The 12,509-nt window shown below is 37.0% G+C and overlaps 1 protein-coding gene across 2 annotated transcripts in view; it reads right to left on the reverse strand.

Moving 5' to 3' along the window:
* Nucleotides 1–4,334: 4,334 nt before the first annotated feature.
* The window catches only part of LOC114054296 (BTB/POZ domain-containing protein KCTD1), a 122,001-nt gene continuing 113,826 nt past the window's right edge, over nucleotides 4,335–12,509 (reverse strand). For both annotated transcript variants that reach the window (XM_027877501.1, XM_027877500.1), the window contains exon 5: nucleotides 4,335–5,299. In XM_027877501.1, the coding sequence (XP_027733302.1) occupies nucleotides 5,141–5,299 (159 nt within the window). In that variant the 3' untranslated portion in view covers nucleotides 4,335–5,140. The remainder of the gene's footprint in view (nucleotides 5,300–12,509) is intronic.

A 12,509-nucleotide genomic window follows, 5' to 3' on the forward strand; every position in this document is an offset into this window, starting at 1 on the left:
TCAATAGACCACAGTGGTGTCTATAACAGGCAGGTTCTCTACCTTATTGGCAAAGGATAAAGCCCTCTCAATTCCATATTACTGGCGAGGCCTTTCCTCACCCCCACTCCAAGCTCTCTGGTTGTTACTATTTCATTCCAAAAAGGTGGGAGAGACAGTATTGTTAACTGAAGTATCAGTGAAAACATTAAAAAAAAAAGTTTAAAAAAATTATATGCAGTAAACCTACCTGCGGAGGAAACACTGTTGTAGCTTAGCCCTTTTATCTTTTGGGGGATATCACATGGCTATATTAAACATTTTTTTATTAAGAAAACCTATTAATAATGTTATGCCATTCATGTACACAATTGACCTTCTTAATCAGAAAAAGACTGTAGTAAAGTTTTAGTCCTAATATTATTTGTTATTGCTTGAATTAACCCTCCTCCTAAGACAGTACAGAATTTTAGCTGGGGTCTAGTACAGCTGGAAGTCTTTGGAATGATACAGGCATCCATTTCTAATTGTTAATTAGAAATACAAGCATTAAGTAATCAACAATAGGACTAAAACTTGAATAATCTGGGCTTGCCATTCTTTGGACACATACTGTGCTTTCCTACTTTCATGCCTTCACTTATATAATTTCCTCTGCCTAGAATCACCTCAATCCCCATCTTGACCAATGGAAATCCTGTCCATTTGAGCTGGGCTTTGAGACTCAGCTCCAGTGATGCATCCTCTATGATGCCTAATTATGTCACCTGGAAGCAATTACTTCCTGTGTTGCACCATTACAGCACTTAGTGTGGGCCACTTATGCTAATTATCATACACTGGATTTCAATTATTTGTGCACACATTTGATCTCCCTTAAGAAGACCACAAAATTCTGGAGGTAGGGATTTTTCTTCTTGTATACAGTATACATTTGTTTTGTTCCGCATGGTAACTCATACTATACCTTGCACATAAGAAATACCTCATAAATACTTGGTGATTAAATAAATGCGTGTTGGTTATAAATGTAAATTACAATTATTACTCACCTAATTTCTACCTACAACAACCTAATATGAAAATTTGTCTTTCACTATATTTTATACATCATATATGTATGTTTATATACATATATGAATACATATACAAATATATGCATATTTATATATAATAATGCCATTGCTGAAGAAGCATTATATTAAAACATTTCAGAGAGCTAGCTATTTTTCAGTCTTTGTAAAGTCAGATTCAGTAAATAAACTAGTTATTCATCGTAGGAAGATGATTTAAAACCAGTTTACTTTTTATCTATTTTTTCTAAAAACATTCCTACATCTTCTGACCTGAGTTGAACTGCACTTCATGCACAGGTTTCAATTTTCCTATCAATCATTCATTCAACCAGTCAGTCACCATTTATTAAGTACCTGTTGTGTGCAGAGCAGTAGGGGTGGGAGGGGGAAGGTACAAAGTTTAGATGAGACAGCTCCTGCCCCTATGGAGCATTCAGTTTAGGAGAGGGATAAGACACCAATACAGATTAACTAATGCATACTTGCATGATAAGTTTTTGAAAGCTGAAAAATAAAGTAAGTGAAGTCTCAGGGAAGGGGACAGAGGTGGGATAAATGAAGCCTTCATGGTGGCAAATCAATTGGTCTTTAAGGGATAGATAGGCATGTAACAGCAAAGAAGTTAAGGGACACTTCTTTAGGTAGAGAAGCAGGGTGAATGAAAGTGCAAGTAGCATTCAAAAGATAAAGAGCCGTCTGATTTGGTTGCAGTCTATAGTGCATGGAGGTAAATGATATGAGTTAAGACTGGAGAGCATGGCAACAGGTTGCATAGGTCCTTCAATGGCAGGTGATGGAGTCAGAACTTGGTGGTGAGGAGCCACTAAAGATTTTTGAGTAGTGGATGACATGATTAAATACATATATGAATAAAGATGATTAGTCTGTCTAGTGTGGAAGTTCAGTTGGATGAGGAGAAATCAGAGGTTCAAAGATCTGTAGGAAGGTTCATGTTAACAGTTCAGCCAGGTGGTAATAAGGACAACCTGTGCCCCAAGAGACGGTCGTGGGGAACACAAAGGAGGGTCAAATTGAGAGATGTTGCTCAAGTGGAACTGACAGGACTTGGTAAGTAACTGGTCTGGACATAAGAGGTAATAAAGAGGAAAGGGTCAAAGCTAACACAAAGTTTTGAACATGGGAGATGAGCAAATTCTTATCATTTACCTCCATGCACTGTGGGCTCCAGCCAAATTGGACTTTATCTTTTGAACATTACTTGTACCTTTATTCACCCTGTTTCATGCCTACCGTTGCTGGAAACAGTGAAGGAGATAGTTTAGGAAGAAAAAGAATAAGCTTGGTTTGGGACATGTTGAATTTGAGATTCTTGTGAGAGATCTGGATGGAAATAACTTATAAGCAAATAAAAAGGTGCAGGTCTAGAGCCCAGAAGAGAGGCGAGATACATCTGTGGGAGTTTTCCTGTAGCGAGGTGATGGTTGAAGTCTTGGGAGTGAATGAGATTGCCAAGGGAGAGAGTGCAGAGGGAAGAGAGACAAGGACAGAATTTGGGGAAAAAAAGTACTCTACATAATCAGGAAAAAGAATAAGAGGCCACCAGCAAAGAAGGCAGAGAAAGAAGTATGAGAAGGAAAAGAAAAGGGTATTTGTATTTTTGAAGCCAAGGGGAGAGTAGTTAAGTGTTGAGATTAGTAGATGGCAAGGAGGGATCAGAAATGGCCATTATATTTGGTGGTTAGGAGGCCATTGGTGACTTTTGACAGAATAGTTTTAGCAGATTTTGTTTGGCAAAGCCAGACTGTAAGGGGATGAAGAGAAAGTGGGTGGTGAAGAAATGGTGGCAGCAAAAATAGATAACTTATAAAGAAGTTTAGCAACGAGAGGAGGAAAATGGGCAGAGGGCTAGGTGGCATAGAAAGGAAGTCTTCTGTTTTCACTTTTTTTAAAAGTACTACTATCATCATTTGAAATCCCATTAGTTTTAATTACAGTAGTTTTCATTTAAAACAGATGTAGCTCAATGACATTTTTGGAATCGCCAGCACTTTCTTCAGTATATTTCAGTATATGGACAACCTGAAGGTTCCTAGCACTTAAAAAAAAATCCCAATAAACGGTCTATGTGCCCATCGATATAAAATACATGATAGTGTGTTGTATTTGGAGTAGACTTGTTTGGATGGGAAGAAGGTGGATTCATTCTTAGGTGACAAAAGGATTTTGCCTTTAGTTTGGAGAGTATTGTTGGCACACAGTAGGTGCTTAATAAATGTAAACTGGGGATGGTTGTTCAAGTCCTTCTAAGCCTAGCCTTCGTTTGACTGGCTTCATGAGTATTTGCATAAGGAAGATGGCTAAAACTTCCAGCAATTTCACTGTTGTGATGGAAATGCAATTGACTGTGAGGTGAAGAGTAAAAAGCATGGACTTATGTTTGTGTATTTACATCAGAGAAGAGAGAATTAGCAACAACATAGAAGTCTGATTTATACTGATTAAAGCAAAATAATTTTGTGGTCAGGTTGCCTCTGTGCACTTGAGAATGTGTTACTTTCAGTTTCTGATATCAGAAATGTTTTCTTCACTGGTGTTCCCAGGTGCCAACGTAGACATTTTAAAAAAGGAAAAAATTCAGGATGGAAATAGCCCATTCCTTTGGGGACATCTCTGAAGTAGAAAGACATAATAGGTTACCTGCCAATCTTACCAACATTTAAGGTGCGTGGATAAATTGGGGGAAAGGAAATGGAGGGCTTAATTCCCAAATGACTAAAAGCAACAGAAACAAGTCTGTAAGCATGATACTGTAGAAAGGGTATTAACCCTTTAACAAGACCTGGGTTCAAATTTCACATCTCATGTTATAGCTTGTGTAGCCTTGGGCAAGTCCCTGGACCTCAGTTTCCTCATCTGTAAAATAAGGGGGTTAGACTAGATGATCTCTGAGGTTCCTATGAGTTTTGTTTTCTCAGCCCCTTCACCTCCACACTATAGCCATAATATGACTTTACTGACAATGAGAGGTTCCCTCTGAAATGTAGACTGATTTGCTCTACTCACTGAGTGGTCTGGTCAGGGTGAAAAGGAAGGAGAAGTGTTTCTGTGCTTACCAGGAACGTAGCATTAGGGGAACACTGTTCAAAAGGATCTGCCTGTGTCTTATCATTCCCACCAGTGGGAACAAGGACTTGAGTTTGCAAAATGGCCACTACTTCTCAGGCCACCTTTTGATATACAATACAGTCAGTTAAAAAAGAATTGCATCATTTGAATCCTGTCTCTCATCCACTCTTGTGGGTTCAATGGAGACCCTGATTATTTTAAACAGCGTTTATTGTATTTAATACATTATAAAATTTGAAAAATTGTAGGAAAGCCGCAGATTCAAACCAGAGCAAACTCTAACAAGTAATAATTCTGGCCCCTTTGCAAAACTGTCAGTTTAAAAACAACATGATGTTCACATTGGCGAGGCAGACGAAAAGGTGAGACTTTGTACAAGCTACGTTTTAAACTTTCAGTCTAACAACTTTCAGATGCAATGTGCTTGTGAATGGGGTTCTGAAGTCCTGAACTGTCCCCTCTTCAAGAGAGGCTCTGAGCCTCCATCTGCAAAGGAACTCAATTCAACGTATAAAAAAAGAAAAGAAAAAGTGAGGGGAGAAAGAAAAAGAGAGAAAGAGAGAGAGAAAGAGAGAGAGAGAGAGAATGAATGGATGGCTGTTTGGCAATGGAAAACGTAAGGAGATTGTGTCCTCACCGGTCATGGCTTGTTTATTGATAAGCAGGCCTCAGGAAGGCCTAGGACACTTAATGGCCATCACAGCACCAACTTCAGCTACCACATCATCATCATTATTATTATTATTTTTTTTTTTGCATTTCCTACCTTTTGACATATATATATATATTTATATATTTTTTACACCTTGAGGTTATTATTACTATTCCAATTGTTCCCATATGAATACAGGTATGGTCTCTATTTGATATAAATGTGTCTTTATTAGATTTTCATTCCAGGACTTGGTTAGGTGTCCCAGCTGCACATGAATGTCCCTTTTTTCCTTTCCTTTTCTTTCTTTCTTTTTTTTTTTTTTTTGCATAAGAAACATGTCCGTTCAGTCCAGAGGCTCCTGCTTTATTCGAATGACGGAGGGTGCGCGAGATGTCCGTCTGAGTTCTCGTCTGAGTACGTATTCACTGAATTGGGAAGAGTCTACCCCTCCTCCACAGGAGCCCACAATTTCAAAGCCTCTTTGCTGCAACCTCTCAAGTACCTGGAAGAGATAAAGGTACACACTCAGGTGGGGAGGGAAATGGACCACTGGCCACAAGGAATGAGAGGAACACCAAGGTGGTCTTGTCACTCTGTAACAGCGTTATAGTGATGCCTATTTTGTTAATCCGCAGGTCTAGTAGTTCTCACAAAAGCCCCAGGTAGTCTTTTCAAGGCCAGAAGCACCTATATTTATTCCTTGCTAGGCACTGTGCTAAGTGCAAAGAAAAAAAAAAGGCAAAAACATAGTGTGCCCTCAAACAGCTTACATGCTGATGTCAACTAATTTCTTTCTTTTTTTTTTTTTTTGGTGAGGCAATTGGGGTTAAGTGACTTGCGCAGGGTCACACAGCTGGTAAGTGTCAAGTGTCTGAGGTCGCATTTGAACTCAGGTCCTCCTGACTCCAAAGCTGAAGCTCAAGTCTCTGTGCCACCTAGCTGCCCCTAATTCGAGGTTTGCAGAGAGACAAAAGCACCCAAGTGAAGCTTCATTCACATTTAATACTGCTCTATATCTAGCTGGCCCCAGACCATGCTCCACATTCTATCCAGATACCCACCAGGGCCTACCCAGGCATCTTGTCATCTGCCACATCCCCTCTTGCTCTGGGGATACTAATCAGAGCAGTACTAACATTGATGTTGGCCAGGGTGTGACAATGAGGACTGCCTCATGATGCCTAGGGCTCCACAAGACATCTTCCCCAATAGAATATAAGCTTCTTGAGCTTAGGAACTATCTCACTCTCGCATCTGCATCTCTTTGCTTTTCACTGTGCCTGCCATACTGCAGGCATCTGACTCTTTTTCATTCATTCATTTCAATCCTCACCTTCCTCTTAAAAAAAAAAGAGTTTTATTGACATGTTTTGTTTTACATGAAAAACATTTCCAGATTAGCACTACTCCATGAGAGGTTGCTTATAACAAAGTAAAACAATTAAGCAAATGTAACAATACAGTGACCTTATCTGAAAGTACATGCAACGTTCCACATCTTTAGTGTCCCTCACCCCCCACCAATCTCCACTGCCACCCTTCTATTTTATTTATTTTTTTTATTTTTAGGCAATTGGAGTTAAGTGACTTGCCCAGGGTCACACAGCTAGTAAGGGTCAAGTGTTTGGTCTGAGGCTGGATTTGAACTCAGGTCCTCCTGACTTCAGGGCTGGTGCTCTATCCACTGTACCATGTAGCCGCCCCCACTTTTCTTTTTTAAAGCGTTATTTAAAAAAAAATCAATACAAATTGATTGTCGCTATCATCTACACACTCCATTGAAAAAATAAAAAATAAAAACAAATTCCTTGTAACAAATATGTAGTTAAGCAAAAAAAAAATTCCTTCAATAGCTGGATGCCAAAAAATATATATAGTCTCATTCTATATCTATACCCTAAATCTAGCACCTATTAGAAGATATGTTTCATCATCTTTCTCTGGAATCACAGATAGTCATTGTATTGATCATATTTCTTACAGTTTTCAAAGTTGTTCGTCTGTTGTTGTTGTTGTATTAATTATTCTCCTTGTTCTGCTCATTTAATTCCTTATCAGTTTATAAAAGTATTAAAAATTATCCATTTTCATAACATTGATATTACAGTACAAATTGTTCTTCTGAATCAGCTTATTTCATTGTGCATTAGTCTATAAGTCTTTCCATGTCTCTTTGAAATTATCTAATTCCTCATTTCTTATAACAAAGTACTCCATCACATTCAATATACCATAATTTATTCAGCCATTCATCAGATGATGGACATGCCTTTAGTTTTCATTTTTTTTGCCACCAAGAAAGCCTCTATAATTATTTTGGGACTTGCCCAAAGCAATGAGAGTTTTTCCTATTTCTTTTAGGCAGAGACCTGGCACTGGTATAGTTGAGTCAATGTGCATATACAGTTGAATAACTGTGTACTTCCAGAATGGTTGTACCCATTCACAGGTCTACCAACAATGTATCAATGTGCCTGTTTTCCCACAACCCCTCTAACATTTATCATTTTCCTTTTTGGATTGTCAATCTGATGGGTGTGAAATGGAATCTCAGAAATGCTTTAATTTGCATTTCTCTAATTAGTAATGATTTAGAGTATTTTTTCCACAACTGCTTGTTTGTATCCTTAGACCATTTAGCAATTGGGCAATGGCTCTTTCTATTATAAATCTGAATCAGGTCTTTATATATAGACTTTTTTCTCAGTTAATTGTTTCCCTTTTAACCTTAGCTTTATTAGATTTGTTTCTGCAAAAACTTTAAATTTTATACGATCAAAATTATACATTTTATCTTCTGTGATGCTATTATTCCTTGTCATAAACTTTTCTTCTATCCATAGATCTGATACACACATATATATATATATATATATATATATATATATATATATTTTACATTTATCTACTTTGCTCATAATGTAACTTTTTATATCTAGGTCATGTATCTATTTGGAGCTTATCTTGATATAAGGTATGAGGTATTGGTCTAAATCTAATTCCTTTCATACTGTTGCCCATTTTCCCCAGCAGTTTTTGTCAAATGTTTATTGTTCAGTCGTTTTCAGTTGCATCTGACTCTTCATGACTCCATTTGGGGTCTTCTTGGCAAAGATACTGGAGTGGTTTGCCATTTCCTTCTCCGGCTTATTTTATAGAGGAGGAAACTGAGGCAAACAGGGTTAAGTGGCTTGCCCAGGGTCACACAGCTAGTAAGTGTCTGAAACCAGATTTGAACTCAGGAAGAGGAGTCTTCCTGACTCCAGGACTGGCACTCTGTGTACTATCGCACTAGCTAGCTGGTCTTTTGTCATATGGTGAGTTCTTATCCCAGAAGTTGGAGTCTTTGTGTTTATCAAGTACTACGATACTAGATACATTTGCTTCTGTACATGGTATACTTAATCTGTTCCGATGACTGTTACCTCTATTTTTTAGCCAGTGAATATTTGTTTCGAAAATCTCAGCTTTGTAGTATATGTTGAGATTTGGCATGGCTATGTTCTCTTCATTCTCCTTTATTATTATTGTTATTGTTGTTGTTGTTGTTGAGATTCTTGGCCTTTTGGATCTCCATTTGAATTCTGGTTGTTTTTTTTTTTCTTTAGTTTTATAAAGTAAGTCTTTGGTAGTTTGATGGTGTGACATTGAATAAATAATTTAGGTAGTATTTTCATTTTTATTGACTCCTATCCATGAGCAACTGATATTTTCTAATTATTTAGGTCTGTCTTTATTTCTGTAAACAGTAGTTTACACTTATATTTATATAATTCTTGTGTTTATCGTGGTGGTAGATTCCTAATTATTTCATATAGTCTAGTTATTTTAAATAAGATTTCTTTTTTTATCGCTTCCCACTGGTTTTTTTTTTTCTGTATTACATAGACATCCTAATGATGTGGGTGGATGTTTTATATTCTGCTAAAGTTACTAATTAGTTCAATTAGTTTCTAATTTACTTTCTAAGGTTATCTGCAAAAAGTAACAATTTTGTTTCTTCATTCCTATTAGTTTTATGGTTATAGCCAGTATTAATAGTACTATGTCAAACAGAAATGGTGACAATGGATATCTTTGTTTCACCTTTAATTTTTTGGAAAGTATTCTAGTTTATCTCCATTTTATATGATGGTAACTCTTGGTTTTAGATATATACTAACTACCTTTTAAAAAAAGGTCCATTATTCCCATGTTTTGAAATAGAAATGGGTATTTTATTTTGTCAAAAGCTTTTCTGCATCTATTCATATAATCATAATTTTTGTTGATTTTATTAATAAACAAAATCTGATTAATATTTGTTATTATTATTTATTACTAATGTAGTTAATTAAGCTTATAGATTTCCTAATATTAAACCAACCTTGCATTTCTGGTATAAATTCAACATGATTATAGTTATATGTTATTTTAGCTTTTTTACTAATATTTTATTTAAACTTTTTACATCAATGCTCATTAGGGATATTGGTCTGCAGTTTTCTTTTTCAGTTTTGACTCTCCCTGGTTTATGTATTAAGATCATATTTGTGTCACAACAAGAATTTGGTAGGCTCTCTTCTTTTACTATTTTTTCCCAAACAGTTTGTATAACTTTGGAATTAAAATTTTTTGAATGGTTGATATAATTCACTTGTGAATAAGTCTGGTCCTGGAGTTTTTTTCGCTTTCAAGTTCATTGTTCCATTTCTTCCTTTGAAATTGGATTAAATTCTTCATTTCCTGTTCTGTTATTGTGGGTATCATATTTTTGTAAATATCAATTTATTTCATTTAAGTTGTCAGTTTTATTGGCATACTCTAGGGCAAAATAGTTTCTAATAATATCCTTTATTCTTCCATTGTGAATTCTCCTTTTTCATTTTGAATACTGGTAAAAATTAGCTTAATGCTTCATCTTTTTAAAGTGACTCAATTCTCATCTACATAAACTGAAGTAATTACTTCTGCGTAACTTCTATTTGCCACATTCAGTAAACTAAATACTTGGTGATCTGAACACGAATGCTGACCTTTATGTTTGGCTAATCCATTGCAGAGAAGATGATTTTCTATGACATGATAAAGGAAACGAAAAATTAAATCTTTTGAACAGGTGATTCCTTTTAGGAAGTGATGGGAAGAGGAGTAGCAGACTACTTATTTAAATTAGCCCCTAAAACTGGAGCGTTCTGGCATAGGTAAGCTGGTTTGAAAGCAGCAAAGACTTCCAAGCACAAATTGTATTTATGTATGTGGAAATGGAATAAGTCAGCAATAATCTAGGTAATGACAATACGGTTTGTCCAGTTTCTCAGCTTATCCTCCTTTGCATGCTTTATCTTTTCTTACTATTGTTCCAGGTTCCTAATCATGAGACAATATTTCATACCTGAATTTGCATGATTTATGTAATTTCAAAATTGCATGGGTTGTCTCGAAATTGGGAACCTTGAAGAGTGGAGACAGCAAAGGCTGCAGTGTATTATCAACAATGACTTGCACACAAGACATGACATAAAAGGTATCAGCAAATATAGGTGTGACTGGATGTGGAGGTTGGCCATTCATGAAGCATGAGTGGGAGATACCACAAGGACAGCCTGAGAACTACACTGGTGCCCACAAACTAGAAAAAGAATCAGAAGAGGGCTTTTAGAATGCTGAGGGTGGTTTTATGGAGAGATATGAATGGAAATCACACAGGCTGGAGAAGCCATGGACAGACTGTAACCTATATTGGCAGATCATGGGTCCATCAATGTCTTTCTTTGCCTCTATAGTCTCTCTGTCTCTCTTTTCGTAGGTACGTAATAAAATTTACATATATTATATATACACACATACATACACACTTTTATATATGTATATATGATTGTCTAAGTTTTCAGTCAGGCATATATAAATGTTACTATTCTATGTTATTTAAGATCAAACAAATGAAGTTATCTCCAGTCTCCAAAATCAAATATCAGGCATTTAAAAGAACTTTAGCTTAGCCAGTGCACATCTGGTATTTTAAACAGGAAAATATTGGTTCTCCTGAAATTCTAGATACACGAGTTAGAAAACTGAGCTAGGGAGGAACTTCCATTTCTCATTTAGAGATTCAACATATACAACACTTAAAAGGATTTCTGAGTGCAGTTAAATTACTTCTGAATCACTAGAAGGGCTTTCATGATATTTAAAAAGTAGCAATTCAATGAAAAGTGGGCTCTTAACTTCATTTCTTCATTTACCATTCCTCAGGACACATGGCCTACCAACCTGAGAAACAGTTTATTAGGTAAGACCAGAGAGTGAGTATATATATAAAAAATTATAACTGCAAAGCTGGCAAATTTGATTTTTTTAATAGAATAGAGATAAGGTGCTGTAAGGAAATGTTTATCAAGTTACCCCTCAGTGCTCTGATTCTATTAGTAAATTAAAAATTTATGCAGGTACCAATTTACTTAGTAATTGGACTGATGAAATAAACCTCCAAGTTATTGTTTTATTATCATTAAATAAAAAATTCATATTTTGAGCTCTGAAGTCTTTGTATCTATATGATAAAATCTTGAAATGTATATGGTGATGTAAGGTTTGTAAAACCCTTTCCTCCCAACAACTCAGACCCCATTTTACAGATGAGGACACAGAGGCTGTGGAGCCAGGACTCAATTGGCAGTCTCCTGACGACAAGATCGGAGGTTTTCCCACTATACTAAGCTGCTTCTTAACTATATTTGAGGAGAAACATAACCTGTTCAGATGTTTGGCATCTAATGAGGCCAAAGAAGAGCTCACTTTGAGGAGACATTCCTAGCACAGACAGGAATGTAATCTCTCTATGAGACTTGACTAATTGGCTTTTGCCAAGAGTTTCTTTGACACTATTTGGAAAACAGCTACAAAGGTCCAGAAAGGTTTTGGGGAAAGCCCTTAAGCCCGACAGCCTCTGTGTCTTCTGTAGGATGGTGCCAACAGAGTCATGACTGAGATGATTCCTAATCCTGACAAGCCTAACAGTCATATCGTCATGAATTTAGAATGTCACAAGATGAGTCTGCCTCCAAATGAAGCCCAAAATTGTGCTCCCCAACCTTGAGTGTTTAAAAATGATTTCTAACAGTGCCCCCAGTTCTTGCTGCCGATGAACGTTTGTGTGACTTACATTTTCACATCTAATACTACAGAAGCTTTGGCTTGCCAGGATGGTCCCCTTTCCCATTGTCACTTTTTGAGGCTCACAGCTGTGCCCTACAGTGTAGACCCAGGAGGAAAGCTCCACTTTCCAGATCTAACTGGAATGATCTGGTAAACCTGCCATGCAACTGGATTTAAGCCTCTGACTCATTGGGCTGGGAGAGAGGCCAAAGGTTCAGGAGGGCACTATGGACCTGTAGGGTCCTGGGCACAAAGGGATGGCTTCATTTCTCCTGTAGGGGAAGGAGTGGAACAGGGAGGGGAGGCCGAAAAGCTACAGAGGTTCAGGGAGGAGGCAGGTATCTAATCTCTGGTGGCCGCCCTGTGCAAAGACATCCATGGGATGTTTTCTGAAGGACCATTTTCTGCCCTGGGAAGGATCTGCTTCAGATTTTTCAGATTCTGCCACATATATGGGTCTCTTTGCAATGGGCAGAGATGGATGTCACGTGTCAGGGGGTTAAGGAACTTTGAGGGAAGCTATCTTGATTAATATTTTGCGTAATTAATCCTGAACAAGAGCTGAAACCATTTAT

This window comes from Vombatus ursinus, unplaced genomic scaffold, assembly GCF_900497805.2.
Source record: "Vombatus ursinus unplaced genomic scaffold, bare-nosed wombat genome assembly UNPS02014812.1, whole genome shotgun sequence".
NCBI lineage: Eukaryota > Metazoa > Chordata > Mammalia > Diprotodontia > Vombatidae > Vombatus > Vombatus ursinus.